The 26777-nt window shown below is 43.5% G+C and overlaps 4 protein-coding genes across 4 annotated transcripts in view; 2 read left to right on the forward strand and 2 right to left on the reverse strand.

Moving 5' to 3' along the window:
- Positions 1 to 756: 756 nt before the first annotated feature.
- On the forward strand, positions 757 to 1654 carry LOC144741121 (tetranectin-like; the record flags this gene model as incomplete). Its single annotated transcript, XM_078623756.1, has 3 exons — positions 757 to 942; positions 1026 to 1124; positions 1254 to 1654. Coding segments are annotated over 3 exons (686 nt in total), but the record flags the coding sequence as incomplete, so codon positions are not given.
- Positions 1655 to 3078: 1424 nt separating this feature from the next.
- On the reverse strand, positions 3079 to 8262 carry CDCP1 (CUB domain containing protein 1). The gene is given in 12 exon segments (XM_078623757.1): positions 3079 to 3523; positions 4178 to 4265; positions 4427 to 4583; positions 4585 to 4784; positions 4885 to 5250; positions 5678 to 5875; positions 6660 to 7028; positions 7168 to 7222; positions 7224 to 7400; positions 7402 to 7478; positions 7557 to 7775; positions 8193 to 8262. Coding segments are annotated over 12 exon segments (2421 nt in total).
- A 2196-nt stretch (positions 8263 to 10458) lies between these two features.
- On the reverse strand, positions 10459 to 10971 carry LOC144741123 (actin-binding Rho-activating protein-like). Its single transcript, XM_078623758.1, has one exon. The coding sequence runs from the start codon at positions 10969 to 10971 to the stop codon at positions 10459 to 10461; it is 513 nt and encodes a 170-aa protein (XP_078479884.1).
- Positions 10972 to 11905: 934 nt separating this feature from the next.
- Positions 11906 to 26777, forward strand: part of LOC144741124 (tRNA (guanine(10)-N(2))-methyltransferase TRMT11-like) — a gene marked incomplete at its 3' end in the record, with an annotated part of 41821 nt that continues 26949 nt past the window's right edge. Inside the window, exons 1-13 of the mRNA XM_078623760.1 lie at positions 11906 to 11983; positions 12772 to 12837; positions 13046 to 13119; positions 13247 to 13328; positions 13505 to 13597; positions 13703 to 13837; positions 14006 to 14162; positions 14522 to 14606; positions 15046 to 15206; positions 15318 to 15390; positions 15496 to 15630; positions 18165 to 18285; positions 21059 to 21184. Coding sequence (XP_078479886.1) covers positions 11906 to 11983; positions 12772 to 12837; positions 13046 to 13119; positions 13247 to 13328; positions 13505 to 13597; positions 13703 to 13837; positions 14006 to 14162; positions 14522 to 14606; positions 15046 to 15206; positions 15318 to 15390; positions 15496 to 15630; positions 18165 to 18285; positions 21059 to 21184 — 1386 coding nt within the window. The remainder of the gene's footprint in view (positions 11984 to 12771; positions 12838 to 13045; positions 13120 to 13246; positions 13329 to 13504; positions 13598 to 13702; positions 13838 to 14005; positions 14163 to 14521; positions 14607 to 15045; positions 15207 to 15317; positions 15391 to 15495; positions 15631 to 18164; positions 18286 to 21058; positions 21185 to 26777) is intronic.

Raw genomic sequence — 26777 nt, forward strand, 5'->3', positions numbered from 1 at the left:
TTTACAGTATTTGCTTCAGTGCGAATTGATTTTGTAAATATTTTCTTCCAAATATATTGATGAAAGCAAAGCAAACGCTCTATGTGTGTTTTGTGTTGGAGTGCAAAAAGGTGACATTGTGAAGGATTTGCACTTTTGGAATTGAATCTTTGCATTGCGTCACTTTGTTGTTGCTGGTGTGTGTGTGAATGTGTGTGAGTGTGGTGTGTGTGTGTTCAGTCAAATGAGATTATAGTGGACTGACGTGTGGGATCTTTATAGGATTGGATCAGCACGCCGCCTCCTTTCTCTCTGCCAGCAAAGGTGAAACTGAAACTCTCTGAGGAAGAGTAGAGTTCCAGTAAATGATGAACCGTAAACAAATACTGACATCACAACTGTTTTTCTTCATTATATAAGACGCTGCAATGTGTCGTCACCTCCTCCGGCCCACTGAGGAAAACCAGATGTGTGTTCTGAGATAAACCCCAAAACATCTAACCTCTGGTCTGCCGGAGCCAGAATGCAGCAGACCGTTTAAAAAGAGTCTATAGACGTCGATCAGCAATCAAATAATCCCTTGCAGAAGTAGTAGTAGAGCCGAGTAGTTTTTAGTTAATATTTCCTAACCTGCAAACATACAGAACCGCAGTCATGCTTGCTCCCATCTCACCCTCATCAAAAACAACACAAATGTAAAACATCTGTGAAACATTTGTTCTGTCTGAGAGACGACTTCCTTGTCCAACTGTGTGCCGCCACTCTGCTGTTTATAAGCAACAGTGTGTCTGGCCAGCACTCAGAGCTTCAAGGAGACGTCAGACTGGTGCTGCACTCAAACGGCTTCTTATTTTCCTGAGGAAATGATGGATACTCGAGGTGTTGGCTGGGTATTTTGTCTTCTCCTGCTGTCACACTGTGCACATCAGCAGACAACATCAAAGAAACGAAATGGGAAGAAAGGTAAGACTTGATATTCACATTCACAAATATCTCTGTTTCTGAAGCTTTTTGTTCTTTTTATGTTTTTTATTTGACCTCTACAGACTCTGCAAACAGTGCTGCAATTGAAGAGCTGAAGAAACAAGTAAATGACATCGTCCAAGAGCTCAACTTGTTGAAAGAGCAACAAGCTTTGCAAACAGGTATAGTTCCTCTAAGCAAAGTCTTTCATAAATGTTAGGGTTTATTTGTTTTGGACATTGAAAAAGACCAATGATCTCAGACATAAATTGATAAAGAAACATCTGAGATATTTCTTCATTCTCGCTCAGTTTGTCTGAGAGGAACCAAGATCCTCAGCAAGTGTTTCCTTGCTGATCCGGTCAAGAAGTCCTTCCACGCAGCCAGCGATGACTGCATCGCCAAAGGAGGCAGCCTGGGTACCCCTCTGTCAGGAGATGAGAACGACCATCTTTATAATTACGTTCGCCAGAGCATTGGCCCGGAGGTGCAAATCTGGCTGGGCATCAATGACATGGTGACCGAAGGCCAGTGGGTGGACCAGTCAGGGTCAAACGTGCGCTTCAAGAACTGGGAGACGGAGATCACCCTGCAGCCAGACGGAGGACGCAGCCAGAACTGCGGCATCCTCTCCACTACAGCCAATGGGAAGTGGTTTGATGAGAGTTGTCGAGCTGAAAAGGCCTCGGTGTGCGAGTTCAACATTGTCTGAAGGCATTCAGTGCAGATTAAATGAAACGCTGCCTGTGTCTATAATACGCTGCATCTTCCTTCAGCTATCACCATGTCAGTGGCAATCACTTCTCCTTTCCTTGTATTTGTATAAGCTAACGTCCCTTTCAGATGGTATTTTTCATTCATACTGATACTAAATACTAAAATACAAAATACTACATTTCATGGTAAACACCACTGGATGACTTTTTTTTAAAAATGTATGTCTCTTTATATAACATTTGCTAATAAACACAAGATTTTTTTTACTGTATCCATCATCCATCAGTGCCTCCTCATTTTCTGCTGCTTGTATTGAACGTTATAAGAATAATTCTGGGATGATTTTAAGGAAACAAAAAAAAAGACCAATTCATTACATTCTGAATTCAAAAAGACATTAATATTCACTCTTGAGGGGAAATGTCAGAGAGCTTTTTATTAACGTCTGTGTTAGGTCACAGTTCGTAAGAGCGTTGAAGTGGACAGCGTTGCAGTAATCTTTCAGCGTGATACTCATCATTTCCCAGGATGACCTCGTGAACATAAGGAGGAATGATGAGCTCTCTGACAGAAATATGAGGTGTGTATACAGAATTAAGGCAGAGATGACGGCCTAATAAGTGGCCCCTGGGTGTAGTTTAACATATATTCAATAAAAAACAAACACTGAACAAATGTAAAGCCTCAATGGTTGATACAAGCGTGAGACTCAAAAGATGGAGACATTCCCTTTTCATGAAATCCTACGCAAAGCTCCATAATCTATATCATTGAAAGTGGCACAGGTTCTCTGGCTCCAAAACATCAATCCAACAGCGTTTTGTTACTCCCCCACTCATGTTCTCCATCATTTTAACAGTTTCTGGGGTGACACAGAAGTTTGACATTACATCACATCAACATGTGTGGATGTTTTCCGTGGACACCCAGCCACCCACCCACCCATACTACTAGTGTGGATTCATCTGTTGTTTATGTCCTCGTAGGTCACTGTGAGTCATTCTCACACCAAAACATACAATATCTACATGTTTTTGTTGTTTTTCTCTGTCCATTCTTCAGCAAACATAGAAAAAACTGTAAAATCCCATAAAAACTGTCGTTGACTGACCGACCCATTAACAAAGACTGGATGACTCTCAGTTTTTTACATTTACACCCGAAATTCATAAAGTTACATAAAACTCTTTGAACAACAAAGTCTCCATGTGTCCATGTTCGTCCTTCACTGGAGACCAAAGACCTCCAGATCTGTTTTATTGGTGAAGAGGGGAAGAGGAGGAGTGCCAAAGTGCCTCCATCTCAGATGAAAAAATAAGAAAACAAAAGGGAACTTTCCGGTAATCACACAGACGCCAGGGAATGAACAACTCCCAGTGGAAGTCGGTCAAGTGAACAGCAGAAAGCTGAATCTCCTGCTCAGTCTCCTCCCTCTGGGTCCTCCCGTTGTCCCAGCGTCTCAGACTGTTCCTCCTGCAGGCTGTTGGCCCGGTAAATAGCATTGTCCACCATGGGCTGGCTGTGGCTCGGAGGCCTGTTTGGAAGCGGGGGAGCCTGTTGAGCTCTGGGGCAAAACTGCCGGTAAACTCCGACCTCCATATTGTCAGCGCCCGCGTTTTTCGACAGTAGCGTATTTTGTGAGTCTGTGTGGCCTGTAAAAGGCCGGTACGTGTCCGTCTCTCCGTAAACGCCCATCTCTTGCCCCTTTCTCAGCAGATGCGTGTACACCAGCGTGTCCTCGATAGAGGCGTACACATGGTACTCGTCTTCAGATGACTTGGGGAGGCCGTTGTGGCCAGGCAGGAAGCTTGTACCGTTTGGGTTGTAAATGGACACCTGATGGTTGAGCTTCTTCTTCTTTTTCCTGTTTGGCAGCAGCATGAAGAGTTAAAGAACATGAGTTACACAGTTACAGCTTTCCAATTCAGCAATATTTGGAAAAAAACAACAGAAATGAGTTGTAATGGATCCTCGTTTTGCAGTTTCTCCTGCACACACTGCACACTGCAGCTTTTGACTCACTGAACATCCATGAAAGTATCGCCATGATATTTCTAATTACTGCTGACTACACCACGGTCTGGGTGAATACTCTTTTCTGATTGGCTGGCTGCTGTGCGTGAAAACCGTGTAACGCGCACATCGTTCGGCTCCAGGTTATCTTTTCTAATCCATCCACGGCTCAACCATTGGCAACATAAAACAGCGAATGGGTGCATCTGTCAGCAGTAACAACAGGAAAACACGCAAAGTGGATGATTTTAACATTTGCGTCAACCTGTTTGGAGAGTACGAGAATTTGTGGAACACTGCAGAATAAAAAGAAATGGAGAACAAAAGACAGAAAACCTGGTCTTGGGCTTGTATAAAATGAAAACAGAAATAAATGATCTGAGGACCGTTTTGCCCCGTTTAATGCACACCTACGCACTGAAGAACTCTAACTAAGAACTAAAAGTCAACAACTGGACAGGACTGTATCCACTATACCTGACTTAAATTGGGAATTTGCACTCACCTTATCACCACGCAGACCACTGCCAGCACCGTCACAAAAATGACCAGCAGAACAGCAACCACGCTCACGATGATGGTCAGCAGCAGGCCTGCAGGAGAGGAAAACACACACGACGTGATCGTCAACCATGTGCGATAGAGGATTTATGACATGTGTTCATAATTACAGGCAAAGCCCTGTAGCCTTATTTCATGCTGGAAATAAAAATGTTAAAACTGCAGACGGGATGCAGTAAATCAGTGAACATACTCTGGCTCCTCTGCAGCGTGACCTTGGTGATGACGCTGAAGTCTCCTCTCTCCGGCATGCAGTTGGACATATTGAGGTAGAAACCCTCTGAGACGGTGATCTCGCTCTCAGCTTCCTCGTCCTCCCTGCGGCTGTAGTCTTCTTCTGGACGGGCCGAACCGCTGCACCTTGATGTTGGTGTGGCGGTGGCTGCACTTTGGCTGGCTGAGGTTGGCGAACATTAATTGTGCTTCCATCTTGGGCGGAAGAGAAACCATCCAGGAGACAGTGGAGTAGGACTTCATTCCCAGCGGCCATCCAGGTGTAGCCAGCAGGACGGACATGTCTCTTTTTGGGGACACAGTGATGATGTATGTTTCTGTGTATGGATAAAGAAAGAGAGTTAGACTGAACTGTTCTGCTTTTTTTTCTGAGTTAGATTCAGACATTATTGATGATGCATTTGACAGATTCCTTACCTGATATCTCCTCTTTAAATGTAGCGGTCAGCACAGGCCTGAGAGACGGCCTCAGACCTTCCTCCCCGGCTCCGGTCACTGTGACGGACACGTTGGAGTGGATTTGGACCTTCTGGATGACTCCTTGAGGACAGAAGTGTCCGACAGTAGTTCCATCATCCTCTGACACTTTAATGATGCTGTCATTGCACGGCTGCCCCGGCAGGTCCTGCTTCAGGGGCACAAAGGAGTACAGCTCCACGGTGCCGCGCTCAGGAGGACGGAGGCTCCAGGTGACACTGCTCAGAGGGGCGGGGAGGCAGCTGGGCAGCGAAGGCACGAACAGGGGGACACTGTGCTTCGGGCAGTCTTCAGGGGGACCACACCCTGGGCGGAGAGCGGGTGACATCAGTCAGTCAGAGTTCAGGGTGTTTAGAGAAAGTCTAAACAGATGTGATATGGAAAACACTGCAACACATTCATGAACTGTCCACAGCACCACACATAAACGGAACCTTCTCATACCCACTAAGACCTTTTAGTTACAATGTTCACGGGTCTGGTGGACCCACATGTGTCCAATGACGATGTCAAAATACTCAAGACATACTACTTACTGCCAATTACAAGTAACAGAGACTCTTTAAACAGTTCATATTTGCCATTTACCACTGTTTAATTAATGAATAAATGCATTTTCTCCTTTGCCATGTTTATTTTTTCATTCATCATTTTAGTACTAGTACTCACAAAAGTTAAATTTGTTTCTAATTCATGAGAAAATACCTTTTGTGTTGTGTCTGGACTGATTTACCTATGACTCTCACAGCTGAGATGTTCAGGTCCTTGGGGAGACAGTCCTGGAAGGACAGTTGAGTGACTCTGTCTGAAGGGACGTTGATCGTCTCCTTTGTCTCAGAGTCCATCTTCATCTCGCACTCTGAGTCCGTTCTCAGCTTGTCAATGCGAAGAGAATGTCCCTTCATGTTTCGTAGGTCCACGCGACACAGCACTGCAGAGGACGGAGGTGAGACAGAGTGGTTCATCTTCCTCAAGCAGAAACATGAAAATGTGTGGGCACGCGCCTTTTAACCGAGACCATTATTCATCACAACCATGTCGACCAGGAAGCGTTAAATGTGATTGGCCAATGCAGCATGACATCAGCGTGACTTCCAGTTAACAGCCAGCGGTGTCAGTCTTGAATCAGTGATGAGGCAACATCAGAGCCCTCCAAACCTGACTGACACCCCAGGGCTCAGATAGTGACGGTCCACGTCACTGCTGCATTACTCAGACAACAACACAAAAACTGTCTGACGAGACGGAAAATCCCTCAGTCTTAGACCAACAAACCTGCACAGAATGTCACAGAATCGAAAAACAGCGCAAAATTGTCTTGTCTGAACATGCAGGAGAGACGTACATCAAAAACTATTCTGAGACGTGGTGGAACAACTGCATCACTGACCACTTTATTAGGTCCACTAGTGCAATCAGTGTTATAGGACAATAATAACCATCGCATATTCATGTCATATTGATTAAACTCCATATGGTTGTCATATGCAGTGTTGGGGAATAACTGGATACATCTTAGGGGTATGAGATGGATTTATCATTGATAATTGAAAAAAATAGATGTCATAGATTTCAGTTAAATCAACGGATTAACAAACTGGAAACCTTAAATTGCTCTGAAACATGATACAGCATTTTTTTTTAATTCTCCATCTGATAACATTTAAACATCTAGCTAGTCAAACCTCACCATCAAGTGCAGATGATGTACAAACCTGGTGGACTTGCCCTCGAAGCAGAAACGTTGAGTTTTAGGGAAAGTCCAGGAGAGTCAGCTCGTCTTCTGTCCATCTCACAGTTCCTCAGAGTCAAGGAGAAGTCCCCCTGGTTCTGGACGGGCTGGGTCTCCGTCAGACTCAGCACCACTGCCCCTCTCCCTCTGTTGTGGTACTCCACTGCGGTTTCCTTCTTCACACAACGTGGCTGCGTGAGATTTAAGAAGCGAACAGAAGCCTTTTGTTTGGCCGCAACCTGAAAGTACCACTCCATCACATCGTCATCAGGAAAACTGAGCGGGTAGTTTGGAGAGAGCAACTCAAAGGACGAGGTCTCTTGTGGCAGAGACACCTTCATTCTGGCAAGAGCTAGAAGACAAAACACATTCAACTGTCAAATAAGTTGATGTTTGAGGACCAAGATGGAGCAGAAGCTGATTGGAAATTCACTTACATTTAATTTCCTCCCCAACAGATACATCAAACTGGGCATTTTGCAGCTTCACACCTGCTGGGACATCCAGGGAAAAGCTGCCCCGGTTCAGGATCTGGGCACTGCTGATTGGAGCCGCTCCGGCAGAACGTTCCCACGACCACCGTCCCTGCAGACTGGATGGACCTGAGTGTGTACGTGTGTCTGTCAGGACAGCTCACAGATGGATCGATCTGTCTCAGACCCATGTTGGTGAATTCTACTCGGACTGCTTTTGGAGCCGCCGCTTTAAGATTCCAGGTGAACGAGGCGGTTAAAATCCAGAAAAGGATGGACGCCAGAATCCACTTGGACGACGTCGCCGCTGCACGACCTCGTTGTACATTCTGAGGAGGGGATATGTTGTGAATGTCACTACAAACAAACCCCGTCACATCATTTCATCATTTCATGATGTTTCTCACCTATATTTCGTACGACCTCCACGCTGAACACGTCTTGAGGTGTGGAGCAGTCAAACTCCACTGAGACGGGAGTGCTGTCCTTCAGCAGCAGAGACGTGTCACAGCGTTTGCCGCGGCGTCCGGCCACTGTGCATACTTTGCATGTTGACCCTTTGACCTGACTGACCCTGAGGTTGAGAGAGGTGCCGCGCTCTGGTGTGACGGTCAGCTTCTGGACTCCTGAGTTAAACAAACACAAAGACACACACACACACACACACCAGTTAAATTAGGAACAACACACGTGTTAAATGTGACGTTTGACCAACCAGACCTGCACTGAGCAAACACTAGGCTACAGTGTTCTTTCACTTTTGCTATACTTCTTAAAATGACGTGGACATCATGTTAAACATGTCTGGTGACATATGTTCCCTTAGACACTGAAGAAACTCAGAAAACACCCTGACCACATCCGGTCTGACTTCATTTACCGAGCCAGGACTGATCAATAGATCCACTGATATGTGTCAGAGGCCACACGAGCAGCCAACAGCTCAGAGGTAACATTACTGATGTTTCCCTCCATTGGTGAACGAACTGTGCGGAACAGTCCTTTAAATAATCCTCCACCGATTGTGTTAATGATCGACTCACCTGAGACAGAGAAGACGAACACAGCGAGAAGACAAAGGTGAAGAGAGACCGGGACTCTGGATGAGGACATGTTGTCCGACGATGGAACCCTCTGCTACTGCTCCGGAACGGAATCACGCGCATGTTTTCATGTTCGGCTTCTTTGGCCGAAAACAGAAAAAAAAAAAAAAGAAACGAAGTTTTCCTGCGCTCGAACACGCTGCTGGTGAGACACACAGGAGTCCTCCACTTCCTGTAACAGTGTGTGTGTGTGTGTGTGTGTGTGTGTGTGTGTGTGTGTGTGTGTGTGTGTGTGTGTGTGTGACTCAGGTGAGGCAAAGGCGTGGCTGTTTGACAGAGAAAAGCTGACTCCTCATGACGCCTTTAAAACAAAAACTACGATATATAGTGTGTGTGTGTGTGTGTGTGTGTGTGTGTGTGTGTGTGTGTGTGTGTGTGTGTGTGTGTGAGTGGCCTACGTCAGCTCTACTGATGCTTTGGTTTAGTTTGGTTCAGGAGACAAGACACGAGACCTCACAAAATATGTCAATATATTATATACACACTCACAATATATTTTGTGACAATATTTGTCACAAAAAGTGACAAAACGTAAATTATATACGTTTACATACATGGTAGTAAAATCTACCGATAATTAAAGAATATCTAACTGTTTGAATAAGATGTAATATAGATAGAATATAGAATAAAATTTACAATGAAATACTGTACATTATTTAAATAAGAAAAGTACTCAAATAGCTTAATACTAAGAATCTAAATGAATAAAAAGTCCAATACCGGTAAACACCCTTATTGTGTTAATAGAAAGCAAAACATATTTGTAAAAAGGAAGCGACAGATTTTTTGTTAGATAAATCAATTAAGTTTAAGGACAATTATATTTTCCTTTCGTACCAAGTAGAACACATTAATCTCAAGATATTTGCCAATGTAAATGTTTGTTTTCTACACCAAATCGCCTGAGAAAATGTTGACATATATAAAATGGCAAAGTCGGCTGAGTGGTCGAGAAGAATTCAAAAGACTTCTATTACTTAAAGTCTGAAAACATTCTGAGCAGCAGCGGTAACATGAGTCAAAGCTGAGTAACATCAACTATTTACAAGGCTCCTTCCTGCTGGAGACAGCTGAGTAATCCTGACACAAGTCTGTGTAATGATCCTAACAAGCACCTCAGACAATACAGCTTCATTTGTGATTATTTATACTGTTTCATGGTCACACTGAGAGGGACTGAGTCTACTGTATGTAAATGAATGTAACATCTGGTAAAGGTTTCAATTGTTCAAACATGTGCACTCATACACATGTACAGGGTGAAAAACAGTCACAGTTAAAGACAGTACAGTAACACAATGACAGACACATGGTGATTCTTATCTTGATTTTATTTTGAGTTGAAACGTAAAATATCACATTGTGTGTCAGACGCATTTCTGTTCACTTGTCTCTCCATGAAAGCAACATTTTCATTTATCTTTGACATTCAGGTGCACTAAGTGTAGAGAGATGGTCTGACATATAAAAGCACACTTGAAAGAAGAGCACTCGGAGAGCGCAGAGCCGCACTGCTTGATTGTGCCACACTAATTAGATAAAATGCCTCTACAAAGTCATGTCCGCAGCATGGGAGTTAAGCACGAGGGTAAAGCCTGAAGGAACCAGCATACATCTCCAGTGCATGTATTCATGGGAAGTGGGATTCGCGGCACACAGATTAGCAATGAAAAACGTCTTGCATTCACCATGATCTGAATCGCCTCCAACGTTAATAAGGTTCTTTGTGGGCCAACAGACATCTCCATCAAAATGTGGTGAGAATCTGATCAGTAGCTTTTGTGTTGAAGTGCTAACAAACAACAAAGTAAATAAAACCTTCTTAGAAGAGGTTAATGACTACATGTCTTAAGACATGACAGTCAGCTCCTATAACACCTGATTGTCACAGACATCATTGTCTTCTTGGCTTTGATGGCATTAATACCTGGGCTCACATGTACTTCAGCAACTTTCTCCATGTTAAGTTGCTTTTCTATTGAAAAAGCGTTGGCCCGGAAAAGAACAACTGGCTCGTTGGTGATTCACCCCGCAGTTAGAAAATAAATACATAAACCGGGTCAGTCAATCCTATGTGACTATGATCCTTCGTGGAAAAACTAAGTATCCTCCTCAGAGTGGCAGTTTAAATGATCCACAGTGACGTCTACAAAGAGAAAAATGCAGCTTATTGTTGAATGAAAGCACTCATCCATGTTTTCATTCACTGCAACAGAGTGATCAAAACATGATCGTCCCTCCCCTGCCACAGCATCTCCCCCTCAAAGTGAACCAACTTCTGCTTCCGGGCTCGTAGAAGAAGCCCCACCAGTTTATTAGAGATGGTAACATAATGCTCAAACAGTTTGCCAAATTCTACAGCGATCACGTCCCCAACTGAGTCTCTTTGCTGGTCGATGTCCCTTATCACGTCACAGAGCTCCTGCACCTCCTTGCTGATGTGTTTGTGTGCATCCTTCCCCCGCTGCTCGGTCATAGAGCCCTGCAGGGGCCTTCCATAGTCACCCTGCCCCCTCTGTGGGACCACTACGTCTGGCCTAGTGTTGTGACTGAAGGGGTTGTTCTTCTGGTATTCCTGGTGCTCGACAGACCATTTTTGCCAGTTATCTTTCATGCCTTTTACAGACACGATGCACGCTGCAGTGTCGTCATTAAACTGCGCAGTAGCAGGGACTTCATGTTCAGTGAGGTTGTTGCTCTGGCTGTTGCTTCCCATCAGTGACTCTGATGACAAAAAACATATACAATTTGAATTTAAAATATGACTACACTGTTTTTAGTACATTTGAAGCTTGACAAAATGTATTTGATGTGTTTTGTCAAACACAAAAATTAACATGTAACTAAATTTCAGTTCAAAATGACAATAAAATTGCTGGGATTGATCACTTTATATACACGTGTATACATCATTTTATACAACTAATCTTATTCTTATGCTTCACTACCATTACTACTATAATTCTAATATTTACATATTTCCTGTGTAGCTTTGACGTTATTTAGTTACTTTTGTTCAATTCTATTTTTACTTTAGTTTGCTCTGTATTCACTATCGTATTCGTGATATTGATTTGAACTGCTCTAATTATTTCTGACTCTGATTGTCAGTCTAAGATTTTAGAGATTTTGAGTGAACACCATCAGACTTACATGTCCGCCGCCGAATGTCACATGCTATAATGGGTCATTCTGGCCTCCGATGCCTGAACTTGTTATTTATCTGACACAACTGCACTACACAGCAGCACTGCTGACAGATGCAATACAGCAGGTATGTTCTGTCCCGGAGCGAACCGCTGTAATAGACATCTGATTTGACCAATGGACTGTTAAGAACGCTCTGTCCAGCCAATCACAGTCAAGAAAGGGCGGGACCAACAGGGTGCCGCTGAAGTAAAGAAGATTACAACATGGACAAGAGAAAGCGTTTATCCCGATAGCCAGGTGTATTGAGTAGTAATGGAATTACGTCGTCTGTATATGTTACGTTAACAGTGACACTAAAAGCGTATGACTCGAATTAATTACAAACGATAGCTGAAAGAAAATACCTCATTCTTCTGCCATCTATGGTGATTTGTTCTCCAAGCGGTACCTTTGTCACAGCCTCGTTTCCAGCCGGACGTATTATTGACTCCGCATCAAACATGGCTGCTCACACTAGAGCGTCATGCCTTCAGTATTTATTACATCTGGCCCAAGACAACGTGGACTTTCGGTTACCGGTAATTCTTAATATATCACTCTCAAATGTAGTTCGGTGTTCTTCTGGCTGTTGGTCTTTGTCGAGTTGACAAAGTAACAGAAGGACAGAAAAGACCCCCCCCCGGTCTGTGATCGCCTCTTGGTAACGACTGAGGTGGAACGTAAATGTTACGTCAAGATAATAACACGTGGGCAGGTCATGTTCATCCCCACTGTATTATATGGTTTATACTGCAGTACTACTTCGTCACAGATGTCCTGGTAGAAACCTTCCACTTTTAAACATCATTCATCCATCAGTAGAATTTGGAGCAGTGTGTTGACGTGTGGCCTCATTCATGTTCTAGTGGTATTTCACTGATCTTACATTCAAGAAAATTCAAAGCCTGAGGAAGTTAACAGGAACATGTTATCAGGATGATGTGAAACCAGCTTGCTGTTGTGTTTCATTTTGTTATTTATTAGGACTGTGGTATAATACTTTAATGTATTTTTATTTCACACTTAGAGACAGTTCTGTTGGGTGGGTTTACAGTGGTTCTCTGGTATATGATACATATACTGTACATGTCAAAACAGAGTAATTCACACACAATATTCAGTCACAGCTACACAATCTCCTCAATTCATATCCAGTTGTTCCCGTAGGCTTGTGCAGAAACGTATAATATTCAATACTCTAATATTCTCATAATCATGTTCTCACAAGTACCCCTGGGGCTAAAAAGTAACTATTCACTAACACTGCAAAAAGTCTTGTATTGATTATTTGTCTGCCTTGTGTTTGTGGTGCGATTATTCTTTTTAGGAGATAAAGGCTCTGCTGTCGCTCAGAGGAAAACCTTTCCGGCCTGGCTTGAACTACAAAGAAAAGGTTTACAACATTCAGACATCAGTTGTGCATGTGATTGTTTGATTGTATTGTAATTTGTGCTTTTTCATCCAGAGTTGAAAATCATTAAACTCATTAAAAAAATAGCAGCTCCAATCAGTAGATATAATCACTGTCCACTGTTCATAGTCACTGTCCTTTGGATCCCTTTTCCCTGCAGTCACATCCGTCTTCTTTCTCTCCTCTCTAGTCTCCTTTCTGGTGTCTGGATGAGTTGTGTGAGGACGACATCCGTAGCATCATGGCCAGATCGGTTTGTGTTAAGTAAGAAACATTTATTACCTTCACCACATGAGCACTGATCACTATAGTAACTGATTCTCATCTGTGGCATGAGCCGTATTCTGAGGGCTTTAATACAAATGTAGGCCATGTGGCATCATTCTTCCAGGTCAGCGTTTGAGCTGTGGGGCCACGGACAAACTCACAATGAGCTTCGAACCGCCCTCCTGAAATACCCATCAGACAAAATGGTTGGTAAAGTTCATGTTCATTGCGCTGTAACAATGACATTAAGGATGGTTTACTAATGTCGTTAGTAGCATGTGTTTGTATTAGTATCTCGATTCAGTAGGACTGCTGTGAAAAACCTCTACCCAGTTATTCTACTCGAACCTGCAGCTTTAATTCTCCTCCACATTCCCTGCAGTCGCCATTCATGCGCAAGGACTCAACATACAGAATCAATGTGTACACGTTCAACAAAACCCTTGAGTTTGCAGAGAGAATTAAAAGAATTGATGTGAGTATATTGGTGTGTTTGTTTGTGTGAACGAGTATGAGAAAAGTACGCCACCATGTGAATGTGCAGTGTGTTCATGTTTAAAATGCATTTTTCCTCTCATAGGCTATGGAGTATCTTCCTTTTGAGGGCACAGTGAGTCTTAAGAGTCCTCAGCACGTCTTCTGTTTACTGGAGGATTACGGGACTGACCCCAATGACATCCCGGAGAATCCACATTACATGTATTTTGGCCGATGGGTGAGAGACTGACAGTATAAAAGGGATAGTCCACCAGTATTAAACATTCAACCTGTAGACTTAAATCATTTTTGTGAACTGGTGCTACACAAATAAGATCTGACTTGACTTAAATGGCAACTTTGATAGTGCAATTAAATTCTTGACTTGCTCCATCAATCGGCACAGATAGCAGATGGACAGCGTGAGCTGATTCGCTCCCACAGTGTGAAGAACAGGCACTTCATCGGAAACACCAGTATGGACGCAGGCCTCTCGTTCATCATGGCCAACCATGCTAAGGTCAAAGAGCACGACCTTGTCTTTGACCCGTTTGTTGGAACAGGTGAGTTGAGTCCATCACTTGAACACACAAATAGACAGATTTACATTCTGGGAAACAATGATCAGGCCCCCATAGCCACACCACAACAGAATCAGAAAGACTTAATTGTCATGTATAAAACTATGACTAAGGAGCTTCGGCTGTTTACCTGAGTGTGTGTGCTGTCGTGGTCATCACATCTCAAAGACCAGACCAGGCAGGGGTGCAGAGCGTTCTCTTCTGGGCTCTGGAACTCCTTCAAAGACAGTTTTCCAATTCCACCGGAAACTGCATTATGAAGTATTACAATGGCACCTGCTTTTTCTGACTTAGAAAAACAGAACTGTCTTTTTCAGTTTTTGTCTGTTGTTTTATTAAAGGGAGCCTATTGGTAGCGTGTTGTCATTTTGGAGCTTATGTCTGTGGATCGGATATTGATTACAACACTATTCATGGTAGAGGTAAGTCTTTTACTCTTGTACTTTAAAAATGTTTGTATGTTTTTGTATCTGATAAAACACTACAAATCAAGACTAACAAATGACATGTACATAATGACCATACCTGAACAATGATGAAATTAGCTGCGTTCACTGGTGTTTTTTGAGTAAAAAAGAGGAAGAGGAAGAAAATGTGTTTATTTTGATCCAGCTCCAGTGTGTGTTTTATTCTTTCTGGTGTGTCCTCTGGAGCTCACAAGTCATGTCCCTGCTAAAATCTGTATTGACACAAGGGGGAGTGTGAGCAGCTGTGCAGGCTGGATGAGCCTGCTGCTCAGTCATGAATGACATCAGCAGATACACTGGAATGCAGAATATCGCCTTCATGTATTGGCCAATTGATCAATTGCTCTGTTACTAATGGTGCTCTGACGGATCAGTGTCTGGATTTCTCTTCTAGGAAGGTCAAGTCGTAAAAACCAGAAATGGCGAGGACCTGATGAGAACATCCGAGCAAACCTGCGACAGTACGGAACAGAGAAGATGTATGTAGATGTCATGGTGTCTGATGCGTCTAATCCGGTTTGGAGGACAAGTACTTTGTTTGATGCCATCATTACTGACCGTAAGTTTGTTTACAATACTACACTGACTTTGTCTGTCCATTTTCACTGTCTTTATGCTTCTCTGATTATGGACTGTCACTGTTTGTAATTCTGACCGTGTTTGTCCTCAGCGCCGTACGGTGTCCGTGAGTCCACGAGGAAAACAGGCTCCCACAAAGATAAAAATAAACCCCCTGATGGAATGTAAGTTCACCTCAGGTTCAACCTGCAAATCTATTGTAGGTATTTGATTGCATGACAGCAGGTGGAAAACCTGTATTTTAGCTTATTTTTTCCTCCTCTGATCAGCTATGCAGAGTCACATGTCCCTGTCTCGCAGTCCTATCACCTGAGTGACATCTTCACCGACCTGCTTAACTTCTCCGCCAGCCACCTGGTCCTGGGTGGGCGGCTGGTCTACTGGCTGCCGGTTTACAGGCCAGAGTAAGTATGGAGACCTATGGTGTTATCTTTGAATCATGAGTCCATTTATTGCAGTCAACAGTTTTCAAGAGAAGGTTTAGGCCTTCACAGTATTTTTCCAAAAAGGACGCGATAGGACAGGATAAAAAAACTAAACTGATATACGAGGGTTAGATGAGGCAGAGCTCAGCAGCTGCAACTTAGAGAGCCTGGTACGGGCTGAATGTTAAAATCACTGAATGTTAAAAGAGAAAAAGGCCTCAGCATGTGAAATTTATACGAATGTTTGTGGCTAGATATGGAAAACTGTTATACTTCTGCTCTTGAGCATCATTCTAAAAAAGGATCACAAATACTCAGTTGTGTCATAAGTGAAAGACATGTCAGGATGTAAACCCTCTGACAATATTTGTCATCTGAATGTGGTCTGCTTAATACATTACCTCTCATGTGACAGTAAATCCAATCAATCAACAGGGGGCAGGCTTAGACCAAAGAACAGCCTGAACACAACAAATAATGTAAATGCTTTATGACATTCCAATGTGTTTTAGTAGCACTTTCAATATGAGTAAGAACATTCCACCACACTTGAGTTTTCCCCCTTTCAGCATTTCCTTCCTGCATTTTCCCTTCCCGCTTCTATAAAACACAAAACAGTGTGTGTGTGTGTGTGTGTGTGTGTGTGTGTGTGTGTGTGTGTGTGTGTGTGTGTGTGTGTGTGTGTGTGTGTGTGTGTGTGTGTGTGTGTGTGTGTGTGTGTGTGTGTGTGTGTGTGTGGTGTGAGAGAGAGATCACCTGTGTGAATGACAGTGTTTATACAGAGTCATTACAGGTGTGCTGAGGTTCAAACGTCACAGTAAACCACAACTGACAAAATGTGAGCTCCTTTCATAACATCGGCTCTACAAAGTTGCCCATTGTTAAACATTTTTTACACTGGCAGAAATTAAAATGCCATCTGGAAGTGCAGGTGTTTGACTGTAAATGAACGAAGCGACAGCAGCAGCAACTGTTGCTAGGGGAAGAAAACGCCCGGTCACTGATTACTGGGAAGGAGATGAGATAATCCTGCATTGTGTGTGTGTGTGTGTGTCTCAGAGCGACAACTAGAACAAACACACTTTGCGACCCGTTGGACCTTGAATATTTCCCTGTTAATGTGCATCAGCACATATGCGTGAATGTGTGTGGCCTCATACATGAGCAAATGCATACGCGTGTGTCATTATGTTCACACATTTGTCTTCGCTACTCATCTACGGCTGCTTGACACTGTGTCTGTCAGAGCACCAAGCCAAAATAAACGTCTGAGGCCAGGCAAGTCAGATATGTGAACTGTCTGTCTCACCGGTGCGCAGGCTGACCTGACTGTGTTTTTGTATGTGTCTGTGTGTGTAAGCCCAAACGTAGCCTGTCTCCTGGGCCTAATCTGGGGCTCTACAGGGGAGATATCGGGTTTCTGTCACCCCCACATGTGTGTATCTGCAGCCACGGCTGTGATAGAAACCACAGGGATTGTATGTGTCTGCCTGTGCCATGAGAATGGACTCTTATGTGTGCGTGTTTGTGCGACCGAGAGCGAGAGAGTGATGACAGGTGACACAAAGTTCTGTCAGCAAACGATGGCGTCTAGTCCCGGTCAGAGTCTTTCTTCTTTCACAAAATAGATGGAGTTAATGTATCAAGACATATTACTGAATATCAGTCGTCACAGTCATAAAGTGACCCAACTACAACATAAACAGTGCAGCAAAGAAATGAAGACGTATTTTCAGAAGTAAGACGATACTTGTCTTTTTTTTTTTTCAACTTCAGTCACTGCGTTTGTACTGAGAATCACAGTCATGCATTCGCTATTATGATAAATACAGTAAGTAAAGTTGAAATTATATTTCCTTTAGTTTAGTTTAGTATTTTCCTGATGAAAAAGAAACATTTATTTGAGTTGATGTGACACAAAAAAGAGATCATACATGTTTTCATCACTAGTAGACGGATTATTTATATATACACACACACACACACACACACACACACACACTACAATTGTACATCGCCTTTGTGCATAATTACGTAACAGAAACAGTTTCTTTACAATTAGATATTTTTATTTCTTTTTACTTTGGATTTTTTTTAAAAATTGAAGCTTCTGTAACTTTTCCTGGTACTTTCTGTCCGGCACAGTCACGCCACGTAAAATGTGTCAGTCACATTTTATGTAGTAGTTGCAGCCATTTACAAAGGCCTAGGATAGAACACTGAAGTCACAGAACACCTCCAACAGCGCTGACTGGGGAGAGGGATCATTACATGACAGATTGATTATAACTGGGGCGACGCAGACACAGTAAGAAGGTCCCAGGTTCGATGTGGGGCTTTCATGCTCTCCCTGTGTCTGCGTCCAGAGTGTACCCGGCCTTCCGCCGGTTGACAGCTGGGATCGGCTCCAGCACCACTGCGACCCCGTTACTGGAATAAGCGGAAGAAGATGAATGAATGATTACAACTGCTCTGTCCTTTTGAAGACCAAGTTCTGAATGTGTCCATCCCAGGTACTGTGAGGAGATGGTTCCCCTTCATCCATGTCTGCAGCTCATCAGCAACTGTGAACAGACTTTATCCAGTCACACGTCCCGACGCCTGATCACCATGGAGAAGATCAAGGAGCCTGAGGTTTGTGGGACATTGCCTTTCAGAGAGTTTGTGTTGCTGCTAATCTGAGTAGTGCTGTTGGTGGGGGGGGGACACTACTTCCTCTACTCCTTAACTGGAACACGACAACATATCAACATTGATTTCATCTAGTCCAAAGGCTGGCTACTTTTTTAGTTGACCAGACAGCCAACTTTGATAAAGACACACGCGATATACAGTCATACACTGACCTCACTGAGGTACTAAGCTAAAACACACTTGTGAGATTGTGTGAAACTGACACCCCAGTGCAACCAATACACACACAGTACATACACAGCATAAATCAGTATCAGGTTTAGGGCAAGTGAAGTCCTTTACAGTAGAAGGACTTTGTCCAGGTAGACTGCTGCATACGATCTTCGTAATCCTGACTTTTCTAATTCTCTTTGAAGTTATGTACCGGTATTGTGGTGTGAACCTGAACACTGCACACTAACAACCTGTGTGTGCCTGTGTGTGCGAGCATGAATAGATGAATAGTTGATGTAAAATGAGAGCATGTGTGTGTCTGTCAGTTATTATCTGTGCAGTTCGTAGACTTATTTGTATATGTAACCGCAGTAGTATGTGTCATGTACATGTATGCATATGTGTCACCCCAGTGGAAACCATGGTGTCTCTCTGACTGTCTGGGCTAAATCTTCACCATCTGGCTCTGCTTGGCTCATTTCTTTCATACTGGAACGTTAAATAGCTTAATCGCACATCATATGAAAAACAATCCATCTCTGGAACTGACATCCATCCCACGCCAAACCCCCAAATTGATGCCACAACGGCACGGACGCACGCACATATGCATGAACGAACGAACGAACGAACAATCTTATCAGAGCTGTATCTGTTTTCATCCAAGTTCCATCCTCTTTTGGTAGATGTCTATCTTCTCTGTGTTCTTGTCTTTCTGCTCTAGCTTCCATCAATGCTCAATCTATCTGCTCTTTGTTCTTGTCCATCTGCTCTGTCTACCTGCTCTATGTTCTTGTCTGTCTGCTCTGTGTTCACCAGCTTTTCTGACTTGGTACTTGTCCATTTATTTCAGTCCTCATACTATGACATGGGGTTTTAGCGTCCGATGATAAATGTACTGGCTCAACTCATGCAAAGTTTCCTGTTATATTGGAATAAAATCATTTTATTTATGAGGTGCTGGGTAATGTGTCCGGTGGCCACAACCTGCTTATTTGCCTCATTTAACACTAAATGTACGTAGACCTCCATCTGTTATGGTTCTTGGCAAAGGCTGAGTGTTTATTTCCACTATTTTCAACTCTCTTATAGATTCCCTCCTTAGTCTTGTTATTAATTGTGAGGTCGTGGGCAGGATGTCAGTTTAGTTACCCAGACTTCTCCCCACGGAGTGGTCATGGAAACCGGTTCCAGGTTGCTTGGCAGCATCAGCGAGCAAAAGAGAGGTGTTGCTGACAAATTACAGGCATGGCGTTGGAGTCATCACTTTCAGCTCCGCTCCGTTCATTATTCCTCTTCCTCCCTCCATGCTTGTGTTGACTAGTGACTATGTTACAGCCAAGACTAACTGTTTATCTGCAGGAATATACAGTATACATTGTTGGTGCATTGTTATTATACAACAGCACTGTCCTGTTCTTGCACACAAACACGGTATTCAGACCTTGTACTGCTTCTAACATCTGATGGTTTCAGTCACTCATGAGATGATGAATCTCAGTCTTGTTGAAATCATTGGAATCAACGCGATCCCAAATGTCTGAAAGACACTCGAGTTCCTCACATGTGAACAGTGAGAAATACAAACCTCTTATTGAAAGCAAAATGAAGCAACATGCTTAACAATATGTTTTATGTATATTGTTCTTCATGATGTGGGAAGCGATTTCATGGTGGTGATTTTATACACATTAACAACAAAGATGCTTGTTTGATGCATTTCACAGATTTAACATGAAGTTGAGTGAAAGGGTGAAACACTGTGTCAAGCGAACCTCTTTCATGAGACAAACAGTCTGGCTGTGAAATCTGGGAGTGATTCTCCTCTTCAGACAACTACATCACCGCTGTACCTTTTTTTTTTTTAACTAAAGTGAACAAATCTGAATTTTATTTTACATCAAATGTAGAACGTGTAAATAGTCCCTGGAATTTCTGGAAGGGAATGTCCCTCATCACACAATGAGTTAAGCTCTGATTTAATTCCAACCCTCTTTTGAGTGTTTATTTTCATGTCACACTTGTCAGCAAAGAAATTCAAACGATCTGTGAATCGGCCTGTGCACTCCTTTTTTCCAAAGGGATGTGATTCAGACTTTTTAATGAGCCATACTTCCATTTCTCATTTGTCTGTTCTGCTTGAGGTTTTTGAAAAATGCCAGTAAGCTATTAACTGCAGTAGCGTCTGTTGAGCAGAACTATTCACCGGGTTTTAAAGAGCATCACTGTGCAGTTACTGGAGCTTTGATGAAGGAACTGATTTTATTTTACTTTTTTGACACTTTTTTGTCACTTTTGAAATGCTTTATCTGAATTCTCTACTCAAGTCAATCCTCCACCTTTTTTTGAAGTGTAATGTTTCTACATTTCTTCTTTGGAGTGATATGTTGTATGCATAAAGGATCAAATATTGTTGCGTTGTGTCAGTATGAGTGCTAGCTCATTTATTCACCCACCACACGTTGCCTTTTGAACTACGATGATGATGATCTGCTTCATGTGAATGCATCTGCTGGGTGTTTGGGCAAGTTAGACAACCTCAAACCTTTTGTCTCCACAGGAAGTAGACAGCCTGGCCCATCTGTCAGACCCTCGCTTCAGGCCGTACCAGGGACACAACGCCTTCAGAGAGAAGTATTTCAGTGGATTAAACAAGAGATTTGACAAGGACGACAACAACTTAGATGTCAGTTGAAAGTGAATGAATCCACTGAGAGAAAACCACCAAAGAGGTGACCGCTGATTCAGACGGAATGAACTGATCTTTTATTACTCTATTACTTTTTTATATATGTGTAATTTTTTGGAACTATATTATGCATCTGCTGTGTATGTCAAGTTTTACTCTTGTTTTTGTTTTTTCATTCCCTTAGTGCCGAATATTAAAACTGCTACTTAACAACCGGCTGACTTTGTTGCCCTTACCATCCTCCATTGTCATATCTAATGGCTTCTCAGATCATTTGCTGAGAATTATAAATTACTTTTGTTTGTTTATTTCCACCAAAACAGATCCATGATGCTGATAAAGTGTAACCGCTTGGTGCAAGATGTCTTGAGCTTGACTGTCGTGTCATAAATCACTTTGGGTCCATCCATTAAACAGCAGATGAACTCAAAACAGTGGAACATCCAAGTAAACAAGAACGTTTTACCAGGATGGAGACTTCAGATACTCTGCGTTCTGCGTTCAGAGCCACTGTCCTGATCATTGTAGACATAGGCAGCTTGTTTATAGGCAAGAAAGAGCCCAAAAGCCCAAATTACAGGGCCCCACCTTGCCGCACACCACTACAGTTAGTCAGCAGCTTTTGTTGTGCTCTAACCACGGTTTACATGCAGCCGGCCTCATTATTCATCTCCTGAGAGCGTCAGCACGCCTCTGTGAACATCACCCGATCACTCTGTTTATCACTTGGGCCCTTGCCTTTCTCCCTAACACTTCCCCGTTCGCCACACGCTACCCAGCTCGCCATCATTTGCGGTGTGTGTTGTTTACTGTTCCCACAGTGCCCTTTGTAGCCCATCATCATCGTCAAAGAAAATCAAATGATTCCACAATACAGTTGGGGACATTTTTTTATGACTTCTCTAGTTTCAGTCTCAGCTTTTGTTGTTTTGTCACTTGGAGGTTCCATCGGTGCCCACAGCTGAAGACTCCTCCCGGTTGAAGTCGGGAGTTTTAATACAGCTGCTGTCTATTTCTCTTTGAGGCATGCTGTGTGTGTGTGTGTGTGTGTGTGATGCTGCATTTCTATGATGAAACAACTAAAAACCCCATGATCTCCCCTAGTGTGGGACTATAATTACGAGGGGGAGGGTAGAGGGAGTTCCTCTCTACACCACGTAATGCTGTCCAGACGTGGAGGAAAGTCCGTGTGTGTTGTTGTGACATGTGACTGGTTTGTTGCTGCACGTCAGTGACAATGAAGCAGGTGAACGTCAACCATCAGTATGAATGCTCCTCTGTAATTACCCAATTGAACGCTCCAACGCTCTCCACCCTACTATCCCTGTTCCCTCAGCCTCCCCTTCACCTCCTCGCCCTCCTCACCTCTGCCCTTTCCTCCTTTCTCCTCAGTCATTACATCTTTCTCCTTTTCTCAAAGGGGAACTCCCTTGAGGACCAGAGGGCCACTGTTGTGGAACACTGGCTCCTGATTAAACTCCTCTCAGTCTGAAAGTGACCATCGCTGAATCAGCTGTTACTTTGAGAGCCACCCACGTTTAAGCTCAAGGAGAAACCTGTAAGTTATTTACAGACTCAACGTGAAGAGCGCATGCACATGAATCATATCGGCACCGTTAAAGGCCATAAAATTAGAGTTGGACTATTGGACTCAAACTATTAAAACTATTAAAATGAAGCAGCTACAGACGGAAACCTCTTAGCTTAGGACAAAGACTGATTGTTTTGCTTGGATAAACTCAGTTTACTCACTCCCATCTCTCTCTCTGAACGTTTATGAAGATTTCGGGAAAATGGAAGATGTCAAAAAACTGCAGAGTAGCAGCATTTTGTGGTTTTACAGTGGATCATGTGCAGGAAAAGGCTGTCGACTTGGCACAGGACACTTTGGATCTCTGACTTAGGGATCCATCAAGACATAACATACTTTCAGTGTAACAGTTTCACATTGAACACACAAACAACACAGTTGTTACCTGTTAAAACATTGTGATAGTTGGTCATGACTGAAGCTGCTTTGACCGGTAACAAATGCGTCAACCACCATTTGTGCTGACTGGTACTGTGCTGACTCTGCTTTAGATTGAAATGTGACGGGTTTGAATGAAGTGATAGTGTCTCTCTGCCTGCGTTACAACAAAAGACTCGCTGTAGGACACAAAACGATTTCATCAATTCTGAGCATTATGGACCGATTCTCACCATCCACTGGGACTTGCGTGCGTGCACCTTCATTCATATCCCTCGACAAAAACAGGCTGTAAGCTGGTTCCTGGGGTGGTGTGTTGGGGATAGATGGATGTCTGGATGTATGTATTCCTTTGACCCTCATTAGAAGGCAACACACGCTCACGTACATACCTCTCAAACATTTCTGGACGATTCCGGCAGTCAGACGGGAGGTGTGAATCCATCATGATGTCCTTATCCCGGCTCGACTGGTGGGCAGATGCTGCACACATCAGTTAGCCGCTGATGGATAGCAAGTGGTAAGACACTGACTGACCTGCAGCTCATCGATCTCTTTACAGGTGTGTGGGACATACAGAGGAATTTCGAAGCATGTGTGTCACAGTCGGGCTGCAATTGTCCCATCTGTGTGTGTTTTAGGTGCTAAGTGTGTGAAGAAAAGTGGGAGAAACCTCAGCACACAGCTGGTATCCAGTCCAGGGTCCACGCACACACGTGACCGGCCGAACATATGTGGCACAGGTGTGGTGCACCTGCCTGTAGCAAAGGCACTTTGGACACCTGCAAGTCATCTTCCCCCTTCTTGTCTCGCCCCCCCCCCCTCAGGTCACCACGCTGCCTTTATCAACCCCAGGAAGCCCCCGGCAGCCTCTCAGTTGTTGATGGAGGTAAGGTGAGAGGTGTTATCTCAATGTCTGGGAGGAGACGCAGCGCTGTAGGAGAGACACTACAGTGCAACAAATCACCACAAGAGTCCCAGCTCTCACAGCTGTATGAAACTCAAACCATGCCCCGACCAGAATAGAGCCTGGAGTAGAACACCTTGGATGCATCCTAATTTCTACTTGTTTCTGCAAATCCCGACACAGAAACCTTTGCACATCTCTTTGCATGATTAAAATCAGTGCCACTAGGTGACAGACTTGAGCAGAGAAAGTTTTCCAAGTGATAGCTGCAGCCCCCATCTGCGTGGTCTGTACTGTATTCCAGCATACAGACTGTCTGCTATATAATCAATGCTCTGCAGCTTGTAAACAAACAGTTGAGGGGCTTTTGAAGTGATAGGGCTGCGGCTGAGAAAGTGCAGAGCCGCTCAGAGCACACAACATCCTATTTAAGATACTCGCCTGGAAGTGGTGAGGGTTGTTGGCCCAGGAAGTAACAGGGGTGACTGAACGGCTTGTCACACAACTTCCTCATCCTTCTTTCACCTATTCACAGCCAACTTTTTGGTTTCAAGTAAAGCATGAGGAAAATGATAGTAAACCAATAGATTGCCCGCTTTCACTGTAATTTTTTTTTGGCATACAAACCCATGAGAGTTTCACCCTCTTTCACAAGATCACTGTTTATTTTCCTCAATGAAACCCTGGGCTGTGAAATAATGTGTCTTTATGGGGTCATCACACTTAATACGACCGGAAAGAGGGAAAAAAGTGTTTGGAGGAAAGGGCAGCAGGGAGCAAAGAGCCCAGAGACAAACAGCCAATCACTGCATTGGAAGTGTGTGTATATATATGCTTAATTTTGTGTTTACAGTCTTCATGCGTGTATGTGGCTTCTTGTGGTTGTCAGTGCTCCTCATTAATGAAACCGCTGGATGGCTCCCTCACGCCCTTCTTTAATGACTCTTAACTGCCAAGTGGGTTACGCACACACGCAGAAAGGCAAACCTGTTGGATCCAAACCAAATCCTAAATGAACAATTCCTCTAACTGGACTTAATATAAGAGGATGTAAAAAGGATGAGGGTGTTTTTAATGTGTTCATAACAGCCTGGACAGGTCAGCAGTCTGCACCAGGGCAAACACCCCCACGCTAATATTCACACTTGTGAGCGTAATTAATTCTCCCGTCTTACTAGAAGCACATGTATTTGTAATGTGGGAGGAAAGCGGTGGTGCCAAAAGAAATAGTGTGCACACAGGAAGAACACCACAGAGGGCAAAGAATAGTGTTCACTGAGCCTCATGAGGAGAGAGTGCAGCTGCTTTAAGAACCACTTTCATTCACTTCACAGCAAGAAACACCCTTCTTTACTATAGTAGTTTTTTTTTAACACAAATGTACAGTATCTCTTCCACCTGCACCCTGCTTGGCATGGCCTCTGGCCCAGAGACATGACATCTTTCAGGATGAGCTGCTTTGCCTCTCAGCAGTGAAAAGTGCTGGTCTGTGCAGGGTTTGCATTTGACAGTCACCTCAGAACCTGTTGGTGGGGGTCAGATGGGAGTGTGGGTGATACCGGTAGCTGTGTGTCTGCGTACATATGTACATCATCTATTTGTTGTCCATCATGCCGACTGTTCTCATGGCTGTTTAGCAGAGTGGAATGTGTTATCCATGAGGGCTTGCGTTAGTTGGGGGCCAGGATACACGCATGACAAATGTTCAGATGTTTTCTGCTCCCAGACCCTGTGGAGAGGATCACCCGTATCACTGCCGGGTGAATGTGTGAGGTGCCTCCTGGCTGCTGATCCCCTCACACCTGTCCTCAGACACAGGTGAGCCTGTGGAGGACCGGCTGCGCCCCCGCTCACCTGCATGACTCTTTGCGTCACTGTTTCATCCGTGTCCGTATCTCTCTGGAAATCTCTTCCTCTCCAGTTTTTCTCTGTGGGAGCTTCAACATGCTTTATTTCTTTTAGGTTAAGTAATAACGTCTCTAAAGGAAATAGAAAAACATTTTAATATCCACATAATCAGCACCTTTCAGGATGACATATGAAGGTTTTCTAAACCGAGCTAGATGGATTTGGAACTTATTTCTTTCCATTCAGCTTTTTCTATCTGATTGACCAGTTTGCAAAAAGTGCGTGAAGTAAGTACTTTTCTTACTTTATTTTCCGATGGACGGTGCTGTATGGCCAAAACAAGCCTAGCCAATATCTGACAGTGTGGAAATCCGACCAAATAAACCTCACAGATTGAGTTAGTGCATGTTCTTGTTGTTACAGCTTTTTGGCTTGGCACAGGCCAGGACCAACACTGACTTCCATCCATCTTGAGAGCTACGTCGAGCTGCAACAACATTGTGTTATATTGCAGTGAGAAAAACTTGAAATGCTTGTAAGAAGAGAAAGAACAGTATAGCTAAAGGGTTTCAAACTTTGAAAGGGACTGATTCTCAAACTGCTTTTTCTTCCATTTGTTCTTTTGATTTTTTTCCTCTCATCACAGAGTCGGCAGCTTTGTTGTGAGGCATTTTAAATGACTGATATAAAATGAACTGCTATGGGCAGATTAGCACTGAAAAACAACAAACCACAAGACGTGCTTTTCATTTTTGTTCCTTTCCCCTCTGACTGTTGTTCAACAATGTTGCTATGCTACCTCTTCTTGCCGTAACATCATAAACAATTTGCAGACCGCAAAAGACCCTGCTGGTCTCTCTGTCTTG

Source organism: Lampetra planeri, unplaced genomic scaffold (genome assembly GCF_965212315.1).
Source record: "Lampetra planeri unplaced genomic scaffold, kcLamPlan1.2.h2 scaffold_429, whole genome shotgun sequence".
NCBI classification, from domain to species: domain Eukaryota; kingdom Metazoa; phylum Chordata; class Hyperoartia; order Petromyzontiformes; family Petromyzontidae; genus Lampetra; species Lampetra planeri.

Bases quoted from the DNA above. Each gene is read 5' to 3' on its own strand.
- LOC144741123 (XM_078623758.1), bottom strand. From the start codon at position 10,971: ATGGGAAGCAACAGCCAGAGCAACAACCTCACTGAACATGAAGTCCCT.